Consider the following 24,505-nt stretch of genomic DNA (forward strand, 5'->3'; position numbering starts at 1 on the left):
GATCGGCTCCATTATAGTCTATGGAGTCCTCCTACTGCATGGAGTCAGGTAGTGAAGCGCACTGCCACATCCCTCACCTTGCTATATAGAATGACCTGAGGGAGTCTCTGCACATGAATGGTCCAATCTTTTGACATGTCTGTGCAACATGTCAAAAGTTTATCTAAATGGCAGTAAAGCTTTAGGGAGTATTCACACATACAGGATCTGCTGCATATTTGAAGATTTCAATGTAAATGAAATGAGTGAACACCGCATCAAATCTGCAGCAGATCATGTACTTGGGAATACACCCTAAAATTTAGTTCATATACCGTTATAGAGGACGGTACAGGGAGATCAAGGGAAAGCAGGCTCCTGAGCGCTTACGCTTTCCAAACCAGCAGCTTCTATCTCATGGCATAGGTTATGTTGGCTTGAAATGTGGACGTGCCCTGGAACCCACTTGCCCTGAATTTGTCTATGGCATATCTTAAATGGGTACTCCGCCCCTAGACATCTTAGCCCCTATCCAAAGGATAGGGGAGAAGATGTCAGATCACGGGGGTCCCACCTCAATGGCTTCCGACAATGCTGGAGGCTTCGGATCCCGACCACGCGAGTGGAAGAGCGTGACTTCACGCCCCACCCCTCAATGCAAGTCTATGGGAGTGGGCGTGATGGCCGTCACGCCCCCTCCCATAGACTTGCATTGAGGGGTGGGGCGTGACGTCACGCTCTTCTGCTCGCGTGGTTGGGATCCGAAGCCTCCAGCGTTGCCGGAAGCCGATTAAGTGGGTGCTGCAGGCGAGATCCCGGGGGTCCCCAGCAGCGGGACCCCCGCGATCTGACATCTTATCCCCTATCCTTTGGATAGGGGATAAGATGTCTAGGGGCGGAGTACCCCTTTAATGTGGTGTATGAATAAAACTCAGTCTTACTTGATGGATCAGTAAAGGTGTTAGTTCCTGTTGGCTGGCAGACATTTGTTTTAAAGGACGTGGTATATATTTACAAGGCAAGGGATGTTTGTCTGCACATAATAAAAAGAACTAAATGTAATAACAAATATAACTTTGTATTATATGACTGTTATCATATACCTGTACAATGATGCCTCAACATACGATGGTAATTTGTTCCAAATGAACCATCGTTACTTGAATCCATCGTATGTTGAGGGATCCGTGCGATAGTAATATAGAATGTTATACTCGCGTGTCCCCGCCGCTACGGACCGTCACCGCCACCCTGGATCGTCGCTCTCCATCGCCGGCATGCACGGCGACGCGATGACGACGAAGGAGAGCGATGGCTATACAGCGGAGCCTGCATAGGACGGTCCGGAGAGGCGGGGACAGGTGAGTGACACTCGCCGGACCACACAGGGCACATTAAAGGGGTAGTCCAGTGATGAAAAACTTAGCCCCTATCCTAAGGATAGGGGATAAGTTTGAGATCGCGGGGGTCCGACCGCTGGGGCCCCCTGCGATCTCTCTGTACGGGCCCCGGCTCTCCGCCCAGATAGCGGGTGTCGACCCCCGCACGAGGCGGCGGCCGGCACGCCCCCTCAATACATCTCAATGGCAGAGCCGGAGATTGGCGAAGGCAGCGCTTCGGCTCTGCCATACAGTTGTATTGAGGGGGCGTGTCGGCCGCCGCCTCGTGCGGAGGTCGACACGCCCCCTTCCAGCGGGCTGTCGGGGCTCTGTACAGGAGATCGCAGGGGGCCCCAGCAGTCGGACCCCCCGCGATCTGCAACTTATCCCCTATCCTTAGGATAGGGGATAAGTTGCTCACCACTGAGTCACCACTGGACTACTCCTTTTAAACAGCTATCCGGAGGAAGCTGAAGCAGTCTGTGCTGCCGGATAGCCGTTTATGCGATGGCACCTTCATAAAAATTCATCGTATGTTGAAATTATCATATGTCGGGGCTATCGTAGGTTGGGGGATCACTGTATATCAATCAAGAGTATATTAAGTATGTTACAGTGTTTGTAAACAGATTATATTCTCTCTGCTAGTGTACCATGTGTGAACCCAGCCTCAGGTGGCAATCTCATCTCCTTAGGGGCCACAAAGCTGACATTCCATTTATGGCTCATGAACACTACTCCCTGGCTCTTGAGAATAGCTTATTGATTTTTCTCAATCCTGAAAGGATTTACCCATATGACCCAGTGTTATTTTTCTTCTGAAAACGGAGACTGGACAGCTATCTGTTCCCACAGGAACTCTTAAAGAAGTCTGGTGTCCATCAATCACTCAGTGTGATATAGCGTATACACTGCAGTGCCGAGATTAAACATGGAGGTCTACACGAGGCATTTATCACATCAAGCCCAAGATTACCACAGTAGATATACACTGGTTCACAATGAACACTATTAAGAACACCTTTTATAGATAACCTTTCTAATAGTATGATGGGAAAATGCAGGCAAAACTGGTCTGTTTACCTCTCTATGGGCAGATAAGAGAACTCCAGAAAAGTGCTTTATGATGGACATAAAAACATGCTGTAATTCCAATGATTTACTGCAGCAGAAATTGTTCATGTTCAAGGAATGATAGAGGAGATTCTGTAGACGCTAGGAAGGAGTTAATCCAAGGAGACAACGTGACTTTTTTTTTAGTGGCTTAAGAATAGGCACCTTCATAAACAGCAATATAAACATCCCAAAAGTAAGGTGCCATCTGCAGAATACAATAGGAGGCATATTTCCAGCTCTGCACTGTAGAACTTTATTATGAAGAGAGAGGGTGTGTAACTATAGTGTCTTATTACCCAAATCATCTGTACCCTAGGCCTGGGGGGTATGACCAAATATGTGTATCACGGTATTTTTTTCACTTACGGCGGTTCCACGGTATATAACGGCATTTTCTTCCCCCCCCCCCAAATCATGTGACCCGCCAGCCGGCTTCTTACATGACAGTGGGCTCAGCCTATCACTAGCCGGGGCGGGGCATCGCTCTGGGCAGTGATAGGCTGACGGCTGTCCTCCCCCGTCCCCAGCGTGCGGCCGAGGTGGGTGAGTTAAAAGGTTATTTTCTGTATCTTTTGCAGCCCGGACACAGGGATACAGCGTACAGCAGTGGTCTCCAACCTGCGGACCTCCAGCTGTTGCAAAACTACAACTCTCAGCATGCTGGGAGTTGTAGTTTTGCAACAGCTTGAGGTCCGCAGGTTGGAGACCACTGGCGTACAGTGAGTTCCAGCGCCCGGCGGCCCCCAACAAAGAGGAGGAGGGCAGTGCTTGACACATGTGAGTAGTACCCCGCTGGGCTGATCATTAATTGGGGGGGGGCAGAACAGCGCTGGCGGGTCACATAGGATTAGTTCCCCGATGTGGGGACAGCGTTGCGCTAGGCTGATAATACATTCCCGAGGGGGAGGGGCCCAACCGGTATTGCGGTATGGGGGAAAATTCATATCGTGCAGCCCAAAAAATTCGGTATTCGGTATGAACCGGTATACCGCCCAGCCCTACTGTACCTCCATGTCTCGTATTTTAGGTGCTTTATATGATCTCTTTGTGGTGCACAATAAATAACCCTTATCTTAGTGATTTCTGACTAGATAGCCAGGGAGCAGTACACAAGTGTTTCTACTTTAGGTTCATGTATATTCTGGCTTAGACTAGAACTGGTTGGAAGGGTCACGTACCACGATGAGACTCGCTACACTTGTTAGACTTCTTTCAGAAAGCAAATTGTCACAATTACATAAAGCATTACTTTCTATAGATAGCCATCGGTAGGTTTAATAGCTTGTGAGAGAACTGTGGTCCTTAGGCTGTATTCACACAGTGGCCCAGATTTATCCAACTGTGTGAGAGAAAAAGTGAAGTGATTTTCACATAGCAGCCAATCACAGCTCAGCTTTCACTTTACCAGAGCTCCTTAGCTGCGCTGTGATTGGTTGCAATGGAAAGATCTCTCCACTTTTTCTCTCACACAGTTTGATAAATTTGGGCCAGTGTGTTTATGTTGCGGTTTAAACACACAATTTCTGTTTTTATTGGTGAACTCCCATGCTTCTCAATTAGATAATCAGTCAAAACAAAATGCGTGTTGATCATGCATGATCATGACTAACTGTTGATAGCCTGAAACACGTCAGTTGTGTGCTCCTCTTGTCATTTTGTCCCTTATCTGTGCACCTCTTTGGATGGTTTTTACAGATTTCCAATAAAGTTTAACAAGCATCTATCCAAGCGCCTGCATCTCCTCTACTTGGATGTCACATTGATTAACCCTTCCTGGCATGGAGATTCTGACAGATTCTCTATAAACCTTCCTTGGATAAACCTATATTTATCCTAAGAAATAGTGTAAGGCTAGACTAGATGTGGTCTATACTTCTGTGTGTCTGGAAAACCCCTATAAAAGCATGTTCACACATGACAGATTGCTTTCAGGAAGATAGCTGTTTTATACATGTAAAGGGGCCTATGTTTTGCTCCATAGCAGAAGTTACCCATTCAGAAGGATTAGACTACCGCATGAAATATCTGCTGTGTGTGATCATACCCTGATGCTTTACTTATTTGCACCTTGTGTATTGGACATTTGGCTGTTGTGTTTTTTGATACTGTGATGTAGCTTAATTTATGCCCTTTTAATGCAAATCACTTGTATTATCGCTTACATGTATCATAGAGACTGATACTGTCTTTGAAATCATCTTCACTGGTAATATATAGCATGTATTTTGTTACTTCGTAAGCACCATTATAAATTGCCAGTGTTGCCCAAAATACAGCGTAGACATACACATTAACCAGATAGATGCTTCCAGGCAATGATCCTGGATGCTATATAATAGAAACTGTACTATTTTTGTACGTTCCAGTGTCTGTGCCCAGATGTGGGTTTATGGAAGCGTTAATGGATTTGCCTTGGTAAGATCATTCCAGCTAATGACCGGCTCAGTGAATCAGGACATATGAAAGAACAGATTGCTTTTAATTAACATTCAAGCCGCATAGGAAAAATGGAGGATGCAAGCAGAATCCTGGGCAATGTTTAGATTTGCCGTGCTTGGCATATCAGATCGGATCCTACCTACAGTCTGTATATTCTATGATTTATAACGCTGCACCGTGGTATGACAGATGTGCACATTTGCCTTTTGATATATACCAGCGTGTGTGGATACATTCTACAAGCCTGTGGCTTACTGCCTGTCATGGGTTTGATCTTGTGACCTTCAAGATTTGAAGGGCAGAAGCTGCGTAACTCCTGGGATCCTTGCCATAGCTCCAGCCCATGCTGCCTGGAACATACCATTATTTAAAGGGGAGTTCATGTGATAGGTCATTTGTAACTACAGATTAGCATGAAGAAAGGGAGAAACTACACTGCTAAAAAAAAAATAAAGGGAACACAAAGATATCACATCCTAGATCCGAATGAATGAACTAATCGTATGAAACTTTCGTTTTTACATAGTTGAATGTACTGACAACTAAATCACACACAAATTATCAATGGAAATCAAATTTATCAACCCATGGAGGTCTGGATATGGAGTCACACTCAAAATCTAAGTGGAAAACCACACTACAGGCTGATCCAACTTTGATGTAATGTCCTTAAAACAAGTCAAAATGAGGCTCAGTAATGTGTAGCCTCCACATGCCCATATGACCTCCCTACAATGCCCGGGCATGCTCCTGATGAGGGGGCGGATGGTCTCCTAAGGGATGTCCTCCCAGACCTGGACTAAAGCATCTGCCAACTCCTGGACAGTCTGTGGTGCAACGTTGCATTGGTGGATGGAGCGAGACATGATGTTTCAGATGTGCTCAATTGGATACAGGTTTGGCGAACAGGCGGGCCAGTCCATAGCATCAATGCCTTCCTCTTGCAGGACCTGCAGACACACTCCAGCCACATGAGGTCTAGCATTGTCTTGCATAAGGAAGAACCCAGGGCCAACCGCACCAGCATATGGTCTTACAATGGGTCTGAGGATCTCATCTCGGTACCTAATAGCAGTCAGGCTACCTCTGGCAAGCACATGGAGGGCTGTGTGGCCTCCCCAAAGAAATGCCATCCCACACCATTACTGACCCACCGCCAAACTGGTCATGCTGGAGGATGCTGCAGGCAGCAGAACGTTCTCCACGGCGTCTGCTGACTCTGTCATGTCTGTCACGTGCTCATTGTGAACCTGCTTTAATCTGTGAAGAGCACATGGCACCAGTGGTGAATTTGACAATCGTAGTGTTCTCTGGCAAATGCCAAACATCCTGCATGGTGTTGAGCTGTAAGCACAACCCCCACCTGTGGACGTCGGGCCCTCATACCACCCTCATGGAGTCTGTTTCTGACCGTTTGAGTGGACACATGCACATTTGTGGCCTGCTGGAGGTCATTTTGCAGGGCTCTAGCAGTGCTCCTCCATCTACTCCTTGCACAAAGGCAGAGGTAGCAGTCCTGCTGCTGGGTTGTTGCCCTCCTACGGCCTCCTCCCCGTCTCCTGATATACTGGCCTGTCTCCTGGTAATGCCTCATGCTCTGGACACTACGCTGACAGACCCAGCAATCCTTCTTGCCACAGCTCTCATTGATGTGCCATCCTGTATGAGCTGCGCTACTTGTGCCACTTGTGTGGGTTGTAGACTCCGTCTCATGCTACCACTAGAGTGAAAGCACCGCCAGCATTCAAAAGTGACCAAAACATCAGGAAGCATAGGAACTGAGAAATGGTCTGTGGTCACCACCTGCAGAACCACTCCTTTATTGGGGGGGGGGAGTCTTGCTAATTGCCTATAATTTCCATCTTTTGTCTGTTCCATTTGCATAACAGCATGTGAAATTGTCAATCAGTGTTGCTTCCAGAGTGGACAGGGTGATTTCACAGAAGTGTGATTGACTTGGAGTTACATTTTGTTGTTTAAGTGTTCCCTTTGTTTTTTTGAGCAGTGTATATCACTGCCTTGAAGTTTATTGATCTCACTATAGCAGATGATATGTGGAAGCACTGGGCAGAACTGAGAAATGAAGGCCATGCTTCACAGTTGGCTGCCATAAGCACATAACACGAGGCTGGTATACAGTATATCCTTGGTTAAGGTGTGTCGCACCCATTTTACATCTACTGATTAAAAGATAAGGAGGTTGTATCATCTTGTGTATCTGGCATTGCTGCCTCCCTATTAGCCGGAGGCATCAATGTTGGATAATGGAAAGCCGGCCAACTGTTACATGTTTGTCTAAGTCAAGGCTTGACAAAATTTGTTAAGAATGTAGGAGCCAGCAAAAAAGTTATGAGCCAGGATAACATGACAACATGCAATGGGACTTTATATGATCAGTCATTAGTGCCCCCCTCATATCTCCCCTGTGTGTCACAGTCATTAGTGTCCCCTTATCTCTTCCTGGGTGGGGGGGGGGGGGGGGTAATCTTCCTAACTATGCCCATTGTGTGGGATAAAAATATCAACATCTACTATCGCTTCTCGCCCTTTTGGCTAAGATCAAGTGTAGTATTTGTTCTTATCAGTTCATGCCGGCGGCACAAAGCACCGGTATTGGACTGGTGGGGATGGGTGCTGCATGGAGGGGATAGGTGTACCTGGGGGTTCCGGGGCTGGTGCCCCAACACCTGCTCCCTCTGGGTCTCTCCATGAGGCTGGGATGGTCAAGAGCCGAGGTACTTTTGTGCCTCGGGGAGTGGTGACCCAGAGATGCTGAAACTCACTGAGAGGATTGACTCACTGAGTGGAAGCACTGGCACCATATCTCTACACCTTGTGGCATTCACCTCTTGATTCCCGGCCTTCTGGCTAGGATCAGAGATATTTTTATAGATCCGGACGGATGTCCGGGCAGTATATCTGCACACATTCACTTATTTCTTTCTTTTTGTCACTGTGCCACTCTTTGCTTGTTGTGTGTCCACAGGATTGTTAGGATACGGTAGCCCTTCTGGGTGTCCCTCCTAGCGGTCTAGGGGAGGTGTGTGTGGCCATTAGGTTCCACACCTCCCTGCAAAAACCCCGGGTACTCCTGCATGGGCAGGGTACCGACCGTCAATGGCTCTGTGGGTAGATACCTTGGCTAACAACAAGGGGGATGCCGGGAGCATTTGTGGTCCCTTAGTAGATTCCGCGAAAAGGGACATCAAACCTGGAACCTCGCAGGCACCTTTTGGTCCGGAGGCAAAGGGTAAGGTTTTTTGGGGGGCCTCTCTCCTGTCAGAGAAGGGCTTGCAATAGACCGCATCCTTTGTGCAAGTTTTTTTAGTGTAACACGTTTTGCACTTTTTCTTGCACTTTGGGTGATTCAAGAGCACGTTCCTCTGTGCTCTCTCCTGCCTGATAGAACAGGAGAGAGCACAAAGGAGTGCTATTAGACAGGAGAGAGCACAGAGGAGTGCTAGCCCACCCTCACTTACTGGACTTTGTCCATGCCTGTGTTTCAACTTAGACAAAACCATGATTTCTATAAAAAGGAAATACAATTTTCTTTACAGGCATAGTAGTGGAAGCTATCTTATAAACAGAGCCCATTACTAAGCCGGGACTTAGCGCTAGCCCCAATTACAGCTAGCGCTAACCCACAAATATTACCCTGGTACCCACTACCACAAAGGTGTCAGGAAGAGCCAGTGCCAACAGGCCTGGAGCATCAAAAATGGCGCTCCTGGGCCTAGGCGGTAACAGGCTGGTGTTATTTAGGCTGGGGATGGCCAGTAACAATGGTCTTCGCCCAGCCTGGTAACGTCAGGCTGTTGCTGTTTCCTTGGTGTTTGCCGGAGAGTGAAAATGAGTAACCCCACACATTTTATGCATAAACAACTAAATATTTATAAAAAAAAAATGTGAGAGTGATTTCCCCATTTTTATTCTCAGCCAGATGCCAACGAAGCAGCAACACCCTGATGTTACCAGGGTGGGTGAGGACAATTGTTACTGGCCCTCCCCAGCCTAAATAATGCCAGCCTGTTACTGCCTTGGCCAGGAGAGCCATTTTTGAAGCTCCAGGCCTGTCGGTAACGGCTGTTCCCGGTACCCCTGTGGCAGTGGGTACCGGGGTGATAAATGGGAGGTTAGCGCTAGCTGTAATTGGGGCTAACGCTAAGCCCTGGCTTAGTTATGGACTCTGTCTATAAGATAGCTTCTACTAGTAAGCCTGTAAAGTAAATTTTTTAAAAACACAACACGTTTTAAAAACTTTTATTCCAAAAACAAAAACCTTCCCCACAAGCCCTCATCAACTATTTCATTAATAGTAAACAAAAACAAAATCTTGGGGCTAAATGGCTATGTTGTGAGATTACCATAACACTGGGGCTAGCTTTTTGTGAACTAGTATTTCCTGTTTGACTTTTCTTTTTTTGACTACAAATCCCACAATTCCATTTCCCTCCCTCCCACACATCAGCCACCCCACCCATTGAAACATAAATGAGCTGCATCCATTCAAAGACCTATGGTTTTCAATCAGGGTGCCTACAGCTGTGGCATTGGTTACAGATTGATCTCTCCACCCATTGAAGCAGACAGGCTCCCTGTCAGCAGCTGACTAGTGAGTCAGGTCTCGGCCGCATTGCAAGCTGGGAAAAATCTGAGACAACAATAATTTTGTATGCTGTAAAAATAAATATTGGAGTGAAAATCACAGAAGAATTATGAGAAAACCGTCACACACAGGTACAGACACTATATTATGAACTACACTAACTTTACAGCCCCCTGTAGCATAGTCAAATAAAAAAAATCCTGGAATACCCCTTTAACCCCTTTTTTATTAAAAGTTAAAATCACCCCCCCCCTTTTCCCAAATTTCATATAAAAAACATATATAAACATAATAAAAATAAACATATGTATTATCGCCATGTGTGTAAATGTCCGAACTATAAAAATATATTATTAAACCGCATGGTCAATGGCGTACCCGCAAAAAAACTCTGAAGTCCAAAATAGCGTATTTTTGGTTACTTTTCATACCATAAAAATTTTTATAAAAAGTGATCAAATAGTCAGATCAAAACAAAAATGGTACCGATAAAAACTTCAGATCACGGCGCAAAATAAGAGCCCTCATATAGCCACGTACGTGAAAAATGTAAAAAGTTTTAGGGGTCAGAAGAGGACAATTTTAAATGTATAAATTTTCGTGCATGTAGTTATGATTTTTTTTCCAGAAGTATGACAAAATCAAACCTGTATAAGTAGGATATCATTTTAATCATATGGACCTACAGAATAATGATAAGGTGTCATTTTTACCATAAAATGTACTACGTAGAAACAGAAGCCCCCAAACGTTACAAAATGGCATTTTATTTCTTCAATTTTGTCAGTCAATGAAATTTTTTTCCGTTTCGCCGTACATTTTTGGGTAAAATGACTGGTGTCATTACAAAGTACAATTGGTGGCGCAAAAGAAAAGCCCTCATATTTTTTTTTAAGTGCAAAAGGGTTATAATTTTTAAAAGGTAAGGAGGAAAAAACGAAAGTGCAAAAACAGAAAAACACCTGGTCCTTAAGGGGTTAACCAAACTTAGAAGGGTGTCCTTTTAGCATATATTTGTTCAGTATTCATGGGAAAACTGTAGTGTCAACTGAATTGAAAAGCCCTGCCAACTACATTTCTAAATAAAATTAAAAAGAAAGAAAAACCCTATACCAACACATACTGTAAATAGAGTAAATAGCAGAAGTCTGTAACTTTATGAGGAAACCGCATCCCATTTCATTTGATCCCATTGAATATAATTGCCTAAGACTATGTAAACCTAGCCTTCACATTCACTCATAGTGCAAGTAAAAAGTTTTCAGACCCTTTTACTTTTTTCATATATTATGTTGTGGGGGGAACCCTTTTACTTTTTTCATATATTATGTTGTGGGGGGAAAAAAAATGTAAAAATTTTTACCCATCATTCTGCACTTAGAATCCCATAATTAGAAAGTGCATCATTACTATTTTTATTGAGAAGGGAAAACTAAAATGAGCAGCGCCTGGTGTCCTCCAGACATGATGCTTAGAATTTAGGCCAAAAACTTAAATTGTGGTTAAATCAGATCAGAAAATGTTGGGTGCTTTTTTGCAAACTCCAGCTGTGCTTTCATGCTTCTTGTCCGAAGAAAGGCCACTCAGCCATAAAGCCAAGATTGATGGATTTCTGCAGTGATAGATGACCTTCCGGACGTTTCTCCTGTCTGCATATAGGATCTTTGGAGCTCTTCGAGAGGGACCATTGGGTTCTTGTTTTCTCTCTTAGGGTATATTTACCTGGCAGAATTTCTGCATGCAGCATTCTGCAGGGATTCTGCATCAAATTAAAAGCACAATAGATTTCTATGGGATTCCACACTCCCATTCACACCGAATGCGGAATTGGTGCGGATGTGTGGAATTAAAGGAGTACTCTAGTGCAGAGTATTCCTGCCCGGGCTGCAAAATAAATGAAAATGAACCATCTCTCACTTTCCTGGGTTCCCGCGGAGCGCCACTACAGCTGATCGGTCCTCCGGTCCATCTCCTTCATACTTCCGTGTGTAACGAAGCGTCACATGGCGCTTAGCCTATCGCCGGCCGAGGCAGAAGATCGTGGCGGCCGGCAATAGGCTAAGCGCCATGTGACGCTTCGTTACACCCGGAAGTATGAAGGAGATGGACCGGAGGACCGATCAGCTGTAGTGGCGCTCCGCGGGAACCCAGGAAAGTGAGAGATGGTTCATTTTCATTTATTTTGCAGCCCGGGCAGGACGGAGCAGGAATACTAGAGTACTCCTTTAATGCGATGTGAATATACCCGTACCAAAGCCCTTCTCTCTCAATTACTTAGATGGACATCCAGCAACAGAGCTTCTGCCAGTGAAATTCTGCAACGGAAAGAATTATTCTAGTCTTTCTATTGGCAGCATCCACATGGAATACATTGCTGTCTATGGAGACATCAATGTCCGCACGATCCTAGCGCCGGCTGATTCAGTGAGTGACGGGCACCTTCCAGACCTCTGTCTGGAATTTTTTCAGCTGGAGATTCCTCAATATAGACCCTGCCAACTGCGATCACACTCATGTGGCAGGATATCTGTTTATATCTCCCGCAACTTTGTAGCCATCAAAATTGGATGTGCCTGAAGTCCCATGAAAGTCTACATCTGTATCCTTATCGCTGTAGACATAGGAACATAGTTTAACCTTTAAACCTACTATGTCTCTACTGTTGATCCAGAGAAAGGCAAAAAACCCTTATGAGGCAGATGTCAATTGCCCCATACCAAATAAAATAAAAAAAATCCTTCACGGCTTCAAAAATAAGAATAAATCCCTGGATTGTTGCCCTTTCCCTATAAATCGGGTATCCATAATCTGTAATATTATTACTGTACAGAAATGCATCCAGACCCCTTTTCTACAATTTTATTGAGTTTACCATGACCACCTCCTCAGGAAGAGAATTCCACAGTCTCACTGCTCTTACAGTAAAGAACCCCTTTCTGCTGGTGTAGAAACCTTCTTTCCTCTAAACGTAGAGGATGCCCGCTTGTTATAGATACAGTCCTGGGTATAAATAGATCATGGGAGAGATCTCTGTATGGCCCCTGATATATTTATACTTAGTTATTAGGTCTCCCCTAAGCCTTCTTTTTTCTAAATGAAATAACCCCAATTCTGATAATCTTTCTGGGTCCTGTAGTCCTCCCATTCCCTGTATTACTCTGGTTGCCCGTCTTTGAACCCTCTCCAGCTCCACTATATCTTTCTTGTACACTGGGGCTCAGTACTGTACACAGTATTCTATGTGTGGTCTGACTAGTTATTTGTACAGTGATAGAATTATTTCCTTGTCGTGGGCATCTATGCCCCTATTGATGCACCCCATGATTTTATTTGCCTTGGCAGCAGCTGCCCGACGCTGGTCACTACAGCTAATTTTACTGTTAACTAATACTCCTAATTTCATTTCCATGTCAGTCGTCCCAAGTGTTCTCCAATTTAGGGTGTATTCACATGTACAGTATCCTTCGCATATTTGATGTGCAGGATTTGATGCTGCAGATTTGAAGCTCAGTCATTTAGTTCAGTCATTTACTTTACATTGAACTCAACAGTATAAAATCTGCAGTTTCAAATCCTGAGCATCAAAATGCACAGGATAGTGTACTTGGTGATTACATCCTAATACATAATCCCAGCCTGGATTGTTCTTCCCCATGTGCATTACCTTACATTTATCAGTGTTGAACCTCATCTGCCACTTCCCAGCCCAAACCTCCAACCTATCCAGATCCATTTTTAACAGTGCACTGTCCTCTGCAAAGATTAATACTTAACTATACAATCCCTCTACCAGGTCATTAATAAATATATTATAAAGAGAGTTGGGCCCAGAAGATGCCGGCGATGTAAACGGATATCCTGCTGCAGGAGCATGTTTGCTCTTATGCTGTAAGATTATGTATTGGGATTTTCTGTATAAGACAATGTTACTTTGATGCACTTGGTTAATAAACACAAAATTAAATTACTCTGACAGGAAATTGGGACTATGAGATCATGTATTCGGCTGGGAAATATACATAATTGATGCTACTAAGATTGGATGAGCAGCCTTATTGCGGCCAATGTGGTAAACACTGATCTGTAAGAAGAACATTTGAGCAGCTTTAAAGGGGTATTCCGCAGGGCTCAAGTCCTGCAGGAACGCATGGGAACGAGTTCTTACTCTTTTCCAACAGCAGAAACACTGTTCCAATTAGCAGGACCAGCCCTTGAGTGGAAGTCTTGGGTGAGTTCCCACACTTTTTTTTCCAGCACTTGGCCCCTGGTATTCCGGCCAAATACATCTTATCCCCTATCCAAAGGATGGATGTCTGATCATGGGGGGGCCCACTGCTGGGACCCCACCATCTCCGTGCAGCACCTCTTTGTTTCCGGGACTGGAGACGTCACGCCAAGCCCACTCGTGACGTCACTCCCCCTCCATTCATGTCAATGGGAGGGGGCATGACAGCCGTTACGTCCCCTCCCATAGACATGAATGGAGGGGGCGTGACATCACGAGGGGGGCTTGAATGCAGGTGTTGCACCAAGATCGCGGGGGGTCCCAGCGGCAGACCCCCCCCCCCCCCCCCCGTGATCAGACATCTTATCCTCTATCCTTTAGATAGAGGATAAGATGAATTTGGCCAGAATACCCCTTTAAGATTCTGTCTATTGTTTCTCACTTGCTACTTAGCAATGGCAATTTACAGTCTTTTGCTAAAGAGGGACTGAGGAGCAACTGACATAATATATTCTGGCTTGCAGTCATTGGCTTGACTCAACCTGCGTTATTAAAAGAAATCTCTACTCAAAATAGACATTTTTAGGTAAGACCATCTATAAGCTGCTGTTTAAGAAACAGCTCAATAGCTGAAATTGCTCAAAATATAGCTTCTACTGATTAGATAGGTGTAAAGGTATAATCCCAGGATAACCGCTTTAAAGACTGTTGTATTCCTCTCCCCAGTTGAAATAAGCATGCACATTCAGAGGAGCATGCATGTTTAAAGGGAACCTGTCAAACTATGAGCAACATAAAATTGGTGCTGGCACAGTAGGGAATATGCCACTGGGACCCAGGTGACTAGTCACAGGGGCGGTTCCTGCTGCTGCTCTCCGCCCTGCAAGTGCTGAGTGCCATGTCTCTCCCTATCTGTGTGGATTATATCTGTGTGGAGTACATGTCGTCTGTGTGGAGTACATGTCGTCTGTGTGGAGTATATCTGTGTGTAAGGAGAGACATGTCCCTTAGCGTCTTCAGGACTTGGAGCAACCACTGAGCATGCCCCACTGACTAGTTGCCTGGGTCCCAGTGGCATTTTTAAACTTTGATTCCTCTGAAGCGCTTAGGTGTTTCTGAGTAAATAATAGTGTGTTGGCATCTTGTTGCCCGCAGTTTAATAGCATAAAACTGGTGACAGGTTTCCTTTCAATTGTATTTCATTTTAACAAAATTCTGATATCTCATAGTCTAGGTTCTGAGACCCCCACTGATCGCTAAAATGAAGGGGCAGAAGGGCTAGGCTGAGTGATTTGCCCCTTTATTTGTGCTCGGTCAGCTGAGCCAGAGGTATACAGATTTCGTAAGGTCTGTAACTTCCTGCAGATCCGTATACCGCTGGCTTAGCTTTGTGAGGAGAGCTGAACAGGAAGGAAGAGACACAGCACCCAGCCAAACTCTTCTGCCCCCTGACCCCCACTGATCGCAACGTCTGAGACATCACTATGAGATGTCAGACGTTTGTTGAAATGACAGGTGCATTTTAAATAGCTTTGTTCTGCCTACAGTAGTTTGATGTGTACACATCGTAAATAATTTTTGCTGTACAATTTAGCTTTTTTCTTTTTACATTTTTTTTCTCTTGCACTCTGCATCTACTAAGAGCAAAGACAACTGTTTTTGGTTAGTTGTTACTTTTGTCACAGTTCCACTGACCTTTTAGTCCAGCTAACCCAAAAACTTTTCATGTCTATGGGCCACAATATGGATGCTGTTTAGAGAATGTTTCATTCAGCACTATACTCCCACAGCTTTGTACGTAGGGAGTGTTTGATGCCAGGGTGGCAAGAAGCAAACAGTTGAGTAAGAATCCATGTCTATAGCTGGGGTAGGCCAAAAGGGAGGTTGCCAGGTGAGCAACGCTGGAGACTGTTTGTTCTCTATGGCGTGATTGATATTTTTTCTCTTTTATATTTAATTGATATTTTGCAAGTTGTGCAACAGGCTACGTCCTGTACTCTCACAAATCAACATGGTGATGTCAAACGTGTCCTCACTCAACTTTATTCACTACCAGTTATTCGTCTCTTGTACAACAAACCTTGACCTTGAAGCTTCTTTGTATTGGGAATTTAAAGGAGTACTACACTGGGAAAACATATTTTTTTTTCTTTTTAAATCAACTGGTGCCAGAAAGTTAAACAGATTTGTAAATTATCAAGAACAGATATAGCACCAGGCACTGCTAATCCAATATATCAGCCTCCATGCATGGGGTGAAAAGCGCTGCTGTGACCTTAAAGGCAGATCTTCCTAGCTACGTGGAGGTGCAGACCAAACAGGCAGGTAATTCAGATCAATAAGTTAGACGAAGAAGAAAGAAGTCGCACTCACCACTGGAAGCAGTATAAAAAGTCTTGTCCTTTATTCACACCGGCAGAGTGGAAAGGTTAAATACGGTCACACACGCGGGGAGTGAGAGCAGCCGCTCTCAAGATGCGGGGGCACACCACCAGCGGCAACTAGTTTCGCGTCACAGACTTGACGCTTCTTCCGGCCAACAAGGTGTACACTTTTTATACTGCTTCCAGTGGTGAGTGCGACTTCTTTCTTCTTCGTCTAACTTATAGATTTGTAAATTGCTTCTATTAAAAAAATCTTAATCCTTCCAGTACTTATCAGCTGCTGTATGATCCACAGGAAGTTCTTTTCTTTTTGAATTTCCTGTCTGTCTGACCACAATGCTCTCTGCTGACATCTCTGTCCATGTCAGGAACTGTCCAGAGCAGGATAGGTTTGCTTTGGGCATTTGCTCCTACTCTGGACAGTTGGATAATGGATAAAATAGTGTTTGTCTGCAAATAAATAAATTGCTACTAGGGATGTACACACACACACACACACACACACACACACATAAAGCTTTCAAATGAAACCCCCCATCCATTTTTTTGGTATTATTTTTGTGTTTTTTTATTCAACTTATTTTTGACTTTTCACTGAAAAATCTGATTTGTCACCACAATAATGTGAATTTGTTTATGTACAGTATGTTGCACTAAAAAATATATCCTGTTGTGGGATATTGTAATAAGGCAGACTAAAGCTGACCATATACATTTAGACGAGTGTCAATCTTACAGATTTCGACAGGGCCAGCCGACCATATCATTTATGTGGGGGCCTTCTGATTTTCATCCAACAATTGATGTTAGGGTGGGAAGGATTGGCATGTGAAAGTTCAAACTGCCCAATCTTCTTGTTCTTGCATAGATTAGTCACCTCTAGAGATGTCTTACAGACGCCTACCCTACTCTATAATCCAAACACAGTGATCATGTGTGGAGATTGGGAAAGATAGTGGTCAGCTTAAAGAGAGTTTGGCCAACAGCAATCTTGTGCATGTGTATGGTTACCTTAAAGGGGTACTGGGCCCCTAGACATCTTATCCCCTATCCAAAGGATAGGGGATAAGATATCTGATTGCAGGGATCCAGCCACTGGGGACCCCCACGATCTCTCCTGCTGCACCCCCATTTCTCAGCTGCACAGAGCGTTGATGACGGGTGATGCTGGGGACAGGGCATTGTGACATCATGGCTCCGCCCCCTCATGACATCACTCCCCGCCCCTCAATACAAGTCTATGGGAGGGGCGTGTTGGCCATCACACCTCCTCTCATAGACCTGTATTGAGGGGGCGGGCCATAACGTCACGAGGGGGCGGAGCTGTGACCTCATCGACCTGTATCGTCCGTCATCAGTGCAGTGATGATGGCGGTATGCCGCAGCCAAGATTGCGGGAGTCCCCAGCGGCAGGACCCCCGCAATCAGACATCTTATCCCCTGTCCTTTGGATAGGGGATAAGATTTCTAGGGGCGGAGTACCCCTATAAATGGTCACTGTCATTAGTTACATATCGGGTATGAGTCCTGAGATTCTCTGGGATCACAAGTTTTAGCTGGGTGAGGTGCGCAACTCACTCCCTGGCAGTCACGCAAACCTGATTCCCTCCTACTTAGAGTTTAATAGAGGGAATAAACCTGACTTGGCGGACAGTGAGGCAATGGAGTGCGTGGCCACACACTTTACCGGTTTATAACTCGTGATTGCAGTGGGTCTCAGAACTTGCATATCTGGGCAACATGTCAAAGAGTTGTTTCAAGTGACTGTGATGCTTTAAAGGTTTCAATGAACCCTCAATAACGGTCTTCTAGCTGTCCTTCTTATTTCCCCTTTATACATGCATGCTCAGCTTAGCCAAGTAGTCAAAAGGGGAAAGAAGAGAGAGCTGCAGCCAGACACCACTGGCATCAGCTCATCTTCTAAGAATACAGAAGGATTGGGTATCGAAATTTAATACGCCTAAACTTTCTCTGCCCCAACATCTGTCACAATATGTTGGGGCGAAGAGTCGGCAGGCCCCCTGATAGTCCTGTTTGAATAGAGGGTTTAGCTGACTTTTGTCTGGTGTGCATAGGTCTTAAAGGTTCACGTATCTCCTCTAATCTAATAACTGTCCTACAAGTTTAGACCTGATATACGTAAGTACAGAACAAAATGTGTTTTTAAGTGAAGCATTTAGGTTTGTTCACACAGTTTTAAAAAATTCAGCCAACATTCCGTCCGCAGCAGGTACATTAGACGGTGCTAGAGCCCTCTGAAATGTGCCGTCTCTAGAGACGGTTTTGCACTGTTACAATTTTTATAGAATTTACCAGTATATTGTACTTTGTATTGTACAACCGTTTCCCATAGGGGCTTGCACTACTCTTCCATGACAGTCAGTCCTCTAGAAATGATGGTTGATTGTGAAGAATTATTGGCCGCAGGTTGTCTTCCATTTGAACTGTGAATGGTTGAACATACTACAGGTTATAGAAACTTTGCGGACTTGTATGATCATGACACTGCAGTTCATTGACTATCTCATTGGCCTTATATTATGGAAACTTTATATTTTATATTGGATACTTTATTTTATACTTTATATAAGTAAGGGTACATTCACATGTACAGGATTTGCTGCAGAAATCAATGTTACAAAATTATTGAACACAGCATAAAATCTGTAGCAGATCCTGTACATGTAGATATACCAATGTACTCCACAAACAAAGGCAACCATTTTGCCTCATCTGTTGTCACTGTTGATCTTTCTTTTGTTCTCCCATAATGCGCCTCTTTTCATAAAGTATACAATTGTCTGCTTTCACTCTGTTTGATGTAATACATAAATACATTTTGGGTGTTTTTAGATCTGGAGATGTCGGAGTTACAAGAAGTTCAGATCACGGAGGACAATGCTCTTATGCAGGACCCCTTAAAGGTAAGACTATGGCTATGAACCACAATAAAGAGAAGTGAGTCTAGGTACTGCAGGGGTTAATAAACCAAACGCCCATACAAGCCATGAATCTCATCAGTCCAATAATTGGTCCTGGGGGGGGGGGGGGGGGTCTCTATGCTAGATAAACTGTACAGAGTGCCTCCAATATTCATATAAAAGCCTGGAACTTGCCACAGGATCTTCTGGATTTCTTAGGCTACAGACCATTTCACGTCATATTGTTGCTTCTTCCTGCCAGGAAAAGAGTCACTGTGACGTGAAACTGACTGTCCCCTTCCCCACTTACTCGTTCTCTTGGCATGTCAGCTCGAAGAATATGTTGTTCTGCTGAAATAAAACTTACCGAATTTTCGAAGATCCTTTGGCGAGTGCCATGCTTTCCTTCTTATGTATATGAATTATGGCTATGAACATTTGCCTGTACCCTCTTCATCATTTACACTTCTCAATGACCTCTCTTTGTTCTCCATTCAGGCAGCTGAGCTAGCCGCAAAACTGCTTCAAGTGCAAGAGCAGGTATGCCTTTGTTAGTTACCATGTTTATGATGTCAACCATGGTTTGGACAGGCCATGTCTGTAGGTCAAGTACATAAAAGCTGTATATGTTATCTGTATACCATGTAAAATGATGTGAAGTAAGCATTTCTTTTATGAAGGGGCCTGAATAACTGGGTTTACACGCTTTTTAATGGGCATATATATGTCCATTCTTGCCCTGTGTAAGGGGAGGTACACTATGTTTTCAAAGGTTCAAGTGGAGTTATTGTTTTATTGGCACTATATCAATGAGACTGAGTGTTTGTTTATTTATACACTGCTCAAAAAAACAAAGGAAACACGAAGATAACACATCCTAGATCTGAATGAATGAACTAATCGTATGAAATACTTTTCGTTTTACAAAGCTGAATGTGCCGAGAACAAAATCGCACAAATTATCAATGGAAATCAAATTTATCAACCCATGGAGGTCTGGATATGGAGTCACACTCAAAATCAAAGTGGAAAACCACACTACAGGCTGACCCAACTTTGATGTAATGTCCTTAAAACAAGTCACAATGAGGCTCAGTAGAGTGTGTGGCCTCCACGTGCCCGTATGACCTCCCTACAATGCCTGGGCATGCTCCTGATGAGATGGTCTCTTGAGGGATGTCCTCCCAGACCTGGACTAAAGCATCCACCAACTCCTGGACAGTCTGTGGTGCAACGTGGCATTGGTGGATGGAGCGAGACATGATGTCCCAGATGTGCTCAATCGGATTCAGATCTGGGGAACAGGCGGGCCAGTCCATAGCATCAATGCCTTCCTCTTGCAGGAACTGCTGACACACTCCAGCCTCTAGCATTGTCTTGCATTAGGAGGAACCCATGACCAACCGCACCAGCATATGGTCTCACAAGGGGTCTGAGGATCTCATCTCAGTACCCAATGGCAGTCTGGCTACCTGCTAGCGGTCCTGCTGCTGGGTTGTTGCCCTTCTACGGCCTCCTTCACGTCTCCGGATGTACTGGCCTGTCTCCTGGTAGCGCCTCCATGCTCTGGACACTACGCTGACAGACACAGGAAACCTTCTTGCCACAGCTCGCATTGATGTGCCATCCTGGATGAGCTGCACTACCTGAGTCACATGTGTGGGTTGTAGACTCCGTCTCATGCTACCACTAGAGTGACAGCACCGCCAGCATTCAAAAGTGACCAAAACATCAGCCAGGAAGCATAGGAACTGAGAAGTGGTCTGTGGTCACCACCTGCCGAACCACTCCTTTATTGGGGATGTCTTGCTAATTGTCTATAATTTCCACCTGTTGTCTGTTCCATTAGCACAACAGCATGTGAAATTGATTGTCAATCAGTGTTGTTTCCTGAGTGGACAGTGTGATTTCACAGAAGTTTTATTGACTTGGAGTTACATTGTGTTGTTTTAAGTGTTCCCATTTATTTTTTTGAGCAGTGTAGATGGTGCACATATGTTTTGATGACACAGCTACTCATTTTATATGAAGTACAAGGTCTTGTGTACCAATGAGATTTTTTTTGTGCCTTTTTGCACTATGCATGCTTCATTCAACTAATCTGGAGCCCTGATGTGTCTTTATGTATGGGTTCTTGCTACTATACTGAATAATGTATTGTGAATTCATTTATTTAGTGATATCTTTGTAGATGCTCTTACAGTGTTTAGGCCTTTGCATTGGCTTGTGCAACTGTGGTTCACATGTTTGTTTGGAAGACCTCATCCATATCAATAATCTAGATTATGGGCCAGATTTAGTCATGTCAAAACTAGACATTTTTTTGCACATATGCACACCTTTACTGATGCGTTTATCATGTCATCTTTTCCTTGATATTCCACGTACCTCGAACATTCAAAGAATCTTTAGAAGGGGTGTGGCCTCACCCCTGTATTTTCAGCTTTCCCTTTACATTGATGATGGGTTTAAAGTGGTCCATTTTTTGCATTCGTGATGTGACTGGTACCATGTGGTGCAAAATGGCACACTAAGAAGCAAGCATATAGCTAATAAATCGAGCAGGATGAAAACCCAAAAGCCTTATTTGGCATCATTGTGAAACCATTAGTCAATCTGGGCCTTTGAGTGTTTGACCTCACATAAAGAAGGAAGCTTTGATATAAACTGACTGTACTCCTGCTATTTGAACCACATGAAATGGTATTCTCGTGTTCAGATGCTTTGCATACCTACCATGCATCTATACAGGTATGAGTACCACTTTACCTAGATCCTCCCGCTTGAATTCTGCTCTTGACCAAATGCTAAGTCATAAAGAGATGCAGAAACCACCATTTTTCTGTGGCATATCAACCAATATTTGCACACAGTGAATTGAGACCTAATGGAGTGAGTGTCTTATTGATCTTGTATTGATCTCTTTCCAGCATTTGGTATATGCTTATCTCAGTCTCACTCTTTGTGTATCTCATGGTATAGAAACATTCAATCGAAACTCCCTATGGGATGGTGACAGTCACAATTCAGGGTTCCCCCAAACCCAAGAGGCCAGCGATTGTAACATTCCATGATGTGGGGATGGACCGTGAGTATGAGGGCTGTCTGTGTTCAGTTTATTGTTGAGTGTTGTGTATATCTGTCTTGGCTGTTCACGTGGGGTTCACCTGTCTGTCCGGGGGGGTTTCTGTCCTTGTGCATTGTTGTTATTTGTGTCTTTCTCTCTTCTGCCCTTGTCTTTCCAGTTATTTGTCCCAGTTTTACTATTTTCTTCTGACTTACGTTGGCAATTGAGTCAGATGTGAGCAGTAAGTAGGGTCCCAAGAAAAGGATCTTAGTTTTTGTGTCAGTGTGGACAGTTTTGCAGGCTGAGTGAAAAGCTTTAAACCCATTACCTAGACATGCCTAGAATAAGGAATAGGGGTTCACTTCCCAGGATACTTCACTGAAATCTAGCCGCTGCCAGGATAATGGAATTCTATTTACTGTCCCTGCTGTTCACACGCTTCTAATCCCTGCCCCCTATAACCTTTTTATCAGCTTTATCCTTCTAAATGTTTTGTTCTCTTTTCTGTCTTATTTCTCCCTCAGATAAAATGTGCTTTGGATCTCTGTTTGAAAACGAGGACATGTATGAGATTGTGAAGAATTTTGTTGTTTGCCACATTGAAGCCCCAGGACAAGAGGAGGGGGCAGCCGTCTATCCTGTTGGGTGAGATTTCTGTATTACGGAGGATAATTATTATTTTTTTTAAGCGTAGATCTTTTGTACTTGCACGGTAGTTGTCGTGAAACAGATTCTTCCAACATCTATCGGCCCTGACACATGCACTTTTGGCTTGTGTATGCTGTTGCAAAAAAGCTGGCGAGATGAGGGATTGCCAGGCACTTTTGGCACCACTTATCTTCTAAGAAAACAACATTTTCTGGGTGAATAAAATCTTGACAACCGACTTTGTACTTTTTAGGTACCAATACCCATCACTTGATCAACTGGCTGAAACCATCCCATCTGTGCTGCAGTATCTGAAGTAAGTAGCTGTATTTATGTGAATTTGACGCTACACGTAGCAGTTGATTTAATGGGTTGTGCTGTAACTGTTTTATTGTGTTTTTCCTCTACAGTTTCCCCAGTATTATTGGGATTGGTGTTGGTGCCGGTGCATACATCTTGGCCCGATACACGGTAAATTACATTGGTGGTTTATTGTCAGGAATCTATAAGAAAAGTTCAGAAAATATTGTAGTTTGATTGGTTGCTATAGGCAGTTCACCCCTTTTTCTTTGTATTAAAGATGTCTAAGGGCCCACCATGGAAGTTCATATTCAGGACTCTAAAAATCTGAACATGTTCATTCCTTCGGTGGAATACCGTGCGGAACTGCATTGCTGTCACTGGGGACAATGCATGTCTGCTGCTATACACGAAATGTCCGCCCACAATTTCTACAGGCGGATATTCTTAAGTGTGTACTTACCCTAACACTGTTGTCTCTACTATGTTAGCTCTTATAATTTTTTTGATAGTGTTGAGGATAGTGTGAAAACCTAAATATAACATCATAACTGATGGTAAGTGCCCTATTACACCACAAAATTTCCGAGCGAAATCTAGCTGAAAAATTCTGCTAGGAAATTCCAGTGCAGCAGCCACCCATTGTTTCCAGTAGGATTCTCCTGCACCATGCTCATGGCAGAATTTCCACAGCTAAAACATCTACAATGGAAATTTAAATTCCGGACTCTGATTGAGCAGGCACCGGCCGCGCACGGAATGTGTTTTGGGAGGATATCCCATACATGTTAGTCAAAAGTCGAATTGGCTGACAGTCTATGGGGGGCTCCAAACATTGTCTGTTTGGGGAGAGAAAGATTGGGCATGTTGGATTTTGACCACCTGACCATCTTATTGTAAGAGAGATACCCTGCTGCCACAGGAGTCTGGCATTGGCTCTCTCTTCACATTGAAAGCATTTGACAAACATGAATGGGAGAACGAGCTGTTGGCCGAACAAACATTCATCTGACTGCTATTAAGTGTGTAGGCACATTTAGGTAACTGAGGCATAAAGGCAATGTAAATTCTCCTATATCAAATAAGAGTGTCATTTTGTACGATAACTTCTAAAGCATGCAATGATAAAGGACTTGCCCCACTGTTAATGTTAATCCACAGGATAGGGGACAAGTGATCTCAAGGACTGCCAAAGATCACTGAGTCCATTACTTGGCTATTTGTGGCAGACCCCTAGACAGTAAATGGAGCAGCAGTGGCCATGCATCATTTCTACACCAATGCGACAGGAGACTTGGGACCCCCGTTCCCGAACACAGGGTTCAGACCACTGTGACTCCCTCCTACAATCATACCCTGTGGATAGGAGATAAATGTTAATGGTAGGACAACGGTTTTAAGCCCCCCAGGCCAGCATTAAAGAGGTAGTCCAGTATCAAAT

The 24,505-nt window shown here is 44.2% G+C and overlaps 1 protein-coding gene across 2 annotated transcripts in view; it reads left to right on the forward strand.

The window, feature by feature from the left end:
* Positions 1-24,505, forward strand: part of NDRG2 (NDRG family member 2) — a 42,242-nt gene that overhangs the window by 4,684 nt on the left and 13,053 nt on the right. For both annotated transcript variants that reach the window (XM_056528600.1, XM_056528599.1), the window contains exons 2-7: positions 18,982-19,052; positions 19,548-19,589; positions 22,032-22,137; positions 22,641-22,761; positions 23,018-23,080; positions 23,175-23,235. In XM_056528600.1, coding sequence (XP_056384575.1) covers positions 18,990-19,052; positions 19,548-19,589; positions 22,032-22,137; positions 22,641-22,761; positions 23,018-23,080; positions 23,175-23,235 — 456 coding nt within the window. In that variant the 5' untranslated portion in view covers positions 18,982-18,989. The remainder of the gene's footprint in view (positions 1-18,981; positions 19,053-19,547; positions 19,590-22,031; positions 22,138-22,640; positions 22,762-23,017; positions 23,081-23,174; positions 23,236-24,505) is intronic.

The sequence above is a fragment of the Hyla sarda genome, chromosome 1, assembly GCF_029499605.1.
Source record: "Hyla sarda isolate aHylSar1 chromosome 1, aHylSar1.hap1, whole genome shotgun sequence".
Lineage (NCBI taxonomy): Eukaryota > Metazoa > Chordata > Amphibia > Anura > Hylidae > Hyla > Hyla sarda.